Raw genomic sequence first — 5000 nt, 5'->3', positions numbered from 1 at the left:
GGCACCAAGGTGAGAGTCTGGCACCAAGGTGAGAGTCTGGCACCAAGGTGAGGGTCTGGTACCAAGGTGAGGGTCTGGTACCAAGGTGAGAGTCTCGCACCAAGGTGAGGGTCTGGTACCAAGGTGAGGGTCTGGTACCAAGGTGAGGGTCTAGTACCAATGTGAGTGTCTGGTAACATGATGAGTGTCTAGTACCAAGGTGAGAGTCTAGTACCAAAGTGAGGGTCTAGTACCAAAGTGAGAGTCTGATACCAAGGTGTTTTACCCTTTTTATACGTGCATACATTTGCGTTTGAATATTTGTTTATTTCCCCTTTCATTTCTTCTTTCTTTTTTCTATCTATTTATTCCCCTTCGTTCTCTTTCTCTCTGTTTATCTATCTCTATATCTGTATCCATCTCTATCAGTATATATATCTATCTATATGTTTTTCTGTCGAGTTCTCTCTTACTCTCTCTCTCTCTCTCTCTCTCTCTCTCTCTCTCTCTCTCTCTCTCTCTGTCTCTCTCTCTCTCTCTCTCTCTCCCTCCTCCCACCCTCCCTCCCTCTCTTCCTTCCATCCCTCCCCCTCTCTCTCTATCAATCAACCAACCAATCTATCTATCAATCTATCTATCCATCTTTCTCTGTATCTGTCTGATCTATCTCTGTCTACCTATCAATCTCCACCTATATATTTCTATCGCTCACAGTAAACGTGATCATTTTATTTCTTATCAGGATGTCCAAAAGGAGGGTTTAGATGCAGGGATGGAGTGTGTCTTCCCAGGAACAAATGGTGTGACAACGTAACAGACTGTCTTGATGGAGAGGACGAGAGCGCTGAGAATTGCTGTGAGTTTTTAATTCTTTCTTTCTCTCCTTTGTGTTTCTTTTGTTTGTTGGTGGTGGTGGTTTCTGTGAGTCTTTGTGTATTTTTTTGATTTAGGTTCGGTTTCTTTTTCTCTCGTTCTGCATCTGTCTGTCTGTATGTCTGTTTATCTCTCTTTCTCTCTCTGTATGTCTCTCTCTCTCTGTCTCTCTCTCTCACTCTCTGTCTGTCTGTCTCTGTCTCTCTCTTTCCCTCTCTTGCTGTCTGCCCCCCCCCCTCTCTCTCTCTCTCTCTCTCTCCCCTTTCCTTCTCTCCCTTCCTCCCTCCTTTCCCCCCTCTCTCTCTCCCATGTGTTGTTTACCGTCCCTGCATTATATTGCATCGTATATCATATCACCCTTACAGTGCACTGCGTCTCACATCTGGATATTATTACATTCCGCAGCTCCATGGTATTGTACTCTTCATTGCACACGATTTGTGTATTGTGTATTGTATTTGCACTGTATTGCATATTTCCTTTTCTTTCAGTGTTGCCTCCAGGTCCAAGTCCCGAACTTATTATGGAACTGCTCGATAACATGAAAAAGTGTGGTACGTTGAATGTGTGTTTACGTTCGTTTAACTTCGGTTATTTTACTTGCTGGTTTTTTTAGAGGTTACTTGTGAAAGAGAGGGAGGGAGAGGGAAGAAGGGAAAGAGAGGAAGTGAGGGGGAGAGAGTAAGAGAAGGAAAGATAGATAGATAGATAGATAGATAGACAGATAGATAGATAGATGAATAGATAGATATATAGAGAGAAACCCACATGGGTTACTTATATTAAGTGGCAATGACGAAATAGTATCCATTATTTTGGTTTCTTTTCAGTTTTTTTTTTTGTGATATAATGATTTGTTTGTTCCAATCGGCATAAATATGAGGCAGTAGGTAGGTATTTACGTTAGATTTTATGTTGGTGGAATGTGAAATCTACATATCTCGTACGGTAGATATCACGTTTTTTTTATTTCAATTATGAAAATACAAGAAAAATGTAAACAGTCTTAAATAGATACGTTTTTATACATACGAATTGTCCCATTTTCCCTTCATTATTTGATAAACATATGCTAAGATCCTTTGTCATCATAATTCACATCACTATTTGACTCGTAAACAAATACATGAATTGGCTAGCATTAATGAAACCACTGAATTGGATTTGTTAACGAGGTAAAATTTTATTAGTTTGAGTTACCGCTCTGAGTTACATTTTCTGTGATTTACCTCAAGTTTGGCAGACCTCGTTTTCTGTTGTCTTGACTGTATGTTTTCCTGTGATTCTACTCAATGAACCGATATAAATTTGTGTCTAAAGTATATTAATATGAGTGTTAAGTGAAAGTACTTAAAATCCGTAATAAAAAATGACTAAAATGATATTACTATTACTACTACTACTACTACTACTACTACTACTACTACCATTACTATTACTACTACTACTATTACTACTACTACTACTGCAATTTTGCTAATTCTACAGTTCTAGTACTATTAATACTACAGTTGCTTCTACCTTTATATTACTTCTTGTAATAATGATGATACTGATAAGAGCAGTCATAATGTTAATGATTTTGCTGATAATGTTCATGATAATGATAGTAATGATGATAAAGATAACAATAATGACAAAAATGATGAAAATGGTGATATTGTTAATGATAATAACGATAATGATAACGATGATAATATTATGATAATAATGTGGATGATGATGATAACACTAATAAAAATTGTAACAATAACTGATGATAATGAAAATGAAGACAGCAATTGTAATAATCATAATAAAAATCATGATAATGATAAGAATAATTATAATAATGATGAAAAGATGAAAATGATGATGAAAAGATGATAATGATGATGAAAAGATGATAATGATGATTATGATAATGATAATAATAATAATAATGATAATAATAGTAAAGATATTGATAAGGATAATTGTAATGATGACAGTAATAATAACAATTATAATGGTAATGCTGATAGTAGTAATAACAATGATAGTATAAATAATAATAACTACCACCATGATAATAATGATGGTGATACTGATAATGATAATGATAATCATAATTAGGCTACTAATAATGATAAAGATGATAATGGTGATGATGATGATTTCAATTATGATAGTATAAGTAATAATAATGATAATGATATGATAGGAACGATGATAGTAATTAAAAGGACAATTATAGTATTGATAGTTATAGTGAGAAAGTAATAATGATAATAGTGACAGAATAAGATTACGACGTGTTTAGAAAGAACAACAATGATAATGATAATGAAAATAGAAAATAATGCTGATAATGAATATGGTAATAATGACAGTAATAATAATAATTATTATTATTATCATAAAACAATAATGGTAATAATAATAATCATAAAACAATAATGATGATAATAGAAATCATATGATAATGATGATAGCAAGTTATAATAATAATGATACTACTACTAATAATAATAATGTTGATAATGATCATAGTAATCATAGTAATGCTAATGATAAAACAAAACGTAATTTCTATAAACCAATATGAATAATAAGCGTGAGTTTGATCTTAAGATGCACAGTAGTGTCTCTCTCTCTCCCCCAGACCTGTGCGTGTGTCCGCGCTGGAGTCCCTTGGCGAACTGTGAACCGCAGGACCACACGAGCCTGAACGAGTGTAGGGCAGGGAGCCACGTCCTGCCCCGCCCCTTTCCTCGTCCCTTCGTCAGGATACCCCGAAGTGTCCGCCCTTTGGCTTCCCCGACCGCCCGTGTTAGCTCTGAAGGCGCTCCTGGTACAATGGGTGACTTGGGAGACTTTGAGGATGAGAAGGAACTGTCGAGGAGTGTGGGTCGACATCCCGCAGGTCCCTCCGGTTCGTCCCGTCGCAGGAGGGCCGGTTCTGAAGGGGAGATCGGACACAGAGGGACCTGGGAATTCGGTTCTAAAGGGGAGATCGGACACAGAGGGACCTGGGAATTCGGTTCTAAAGGGGAGATCGGACACAGAGGGACCTGGAAATTCGGTTCTGAAGGGGAGATCGAACACAGAGGGACCTGGGAATTCGATCTGCGGCGGGTGGTGCGTCTGAAGTCATTTCGGTCGTTCAGTGACGTGGCGCAAGAATACAGTCACGGTGAAGAGTACGGTAAAGGAGGGAGCAAACCGACTGGGGGGAATTCGGATGTTCGGGCAGCGAGCACAACCCACGACCGGCCGAGGAGAACTAGGAAATATGTCTCTGGGGACACAACCAGGGCTCATGGACGTGTCCCATATCCGTCCGACTGCGATGGGTCGTTCGTGGACACAGGGTTTAGCGACGGTGATGCACAGTACGAAGCTAACGCAAGACATCGCATTTCTGGTTCAGATCCACCCGGAAACCTGCTTGTTCCTCATACCTTCCCAGCGGACACAGGGACATCCAGGAACACCGTCTTGAACAAAACCACCCATGCAGATGTAATAAGTTCCGCAGACATGAACAGAATGAACAAACCCGCCTCACATACAGACAACAAGCAAATCGTTGAAAAGAACGAAACCCGGTTAGCGAGAAAATCGACGCATAACAGCGTGAGAACTGACCTGGCTGGCGGCCCCTCCAAACCGAGGTCAAGGCTCTGTCGGCCGAAGAAAAGAGAAAGGCGATACCTCAGCTCGGGCGTGCCCCAGCTGGGTCATGGGCGCGGAGGCGGTCGCAGCAATCGGAAGGCATTTCCCAAAAGACGCCTCGAGGGTGGACGGTACAGCATACTTCTCCGTCGGGGTCAAAGAACAGCCCCGTCGGCCCAGAGGGACTTGGAGGGCCAGCTGGTCCTCAACATGAGAAGGGTCGAGCACCACAACGAGACCCGGAGTGTGTACGACGTGGAGGAGGTCGTCGACCCCGAGATCAACGACTGCTTCTGCGAGTATAGTTCCCAGCTGAAGTGTCTGGGGGAACGGATCACAAAAATCCCTAGCAGGATCGTGGGAAATGTCACTTGGTTGTAAGGACGAATACCATTTTCTCCATTTCCCACCATATTTCTTTTAATTTTTCTTCTTCCCTTTTTACTGCATTTGTCTATCTTCTTTTCCTCTGATGACTTTTGCACTGACGAAACTTTTATCTCATGGCTGTT

General features: G+C 40.4%; 1 protein-coding gene across 1 annotated transcript in view; it reads left to right on the top strand.

Moving 5' to 3' along the window:
• Positions 1 to 3414: 3414 nt before the first annotated feature.
• The window catches only part of LOC138866421 (uncharacterized), a 3980-nt gene continuing 2394 nt past the window's right edge, over positions 3415 to 5000 (top strand). The window contains exon 1 of the mRNA XM_070138966.1: positions 3415 to 4865. Within this exon, the coding sequence (XP_069995067.1) occupies positions 3415 to 4865 (1451 nt within the window). The remainder of the gene's footprint in view (positions 4866 to 5000) is intronic.

The sequence above is a fragment of the Penaeus vannamei genome, chromosome 25 (assembly GCF_042767895.1).
Source record: "Penaeus vannamei isolate JL-2024 chromosome 25, ASM4276789v1, whole genome shotgun sequence".
NCBI lineage: Eukaryota > Metazoa > Arthropoda > Malacostraca > Decapoda > Penaeidae > Penaeus > Penaeus vannamei.
Note: the sequence above shows the minus strand (reverse complement) of the source record. Positions and strands in the feature narration are given on the sequence as shown.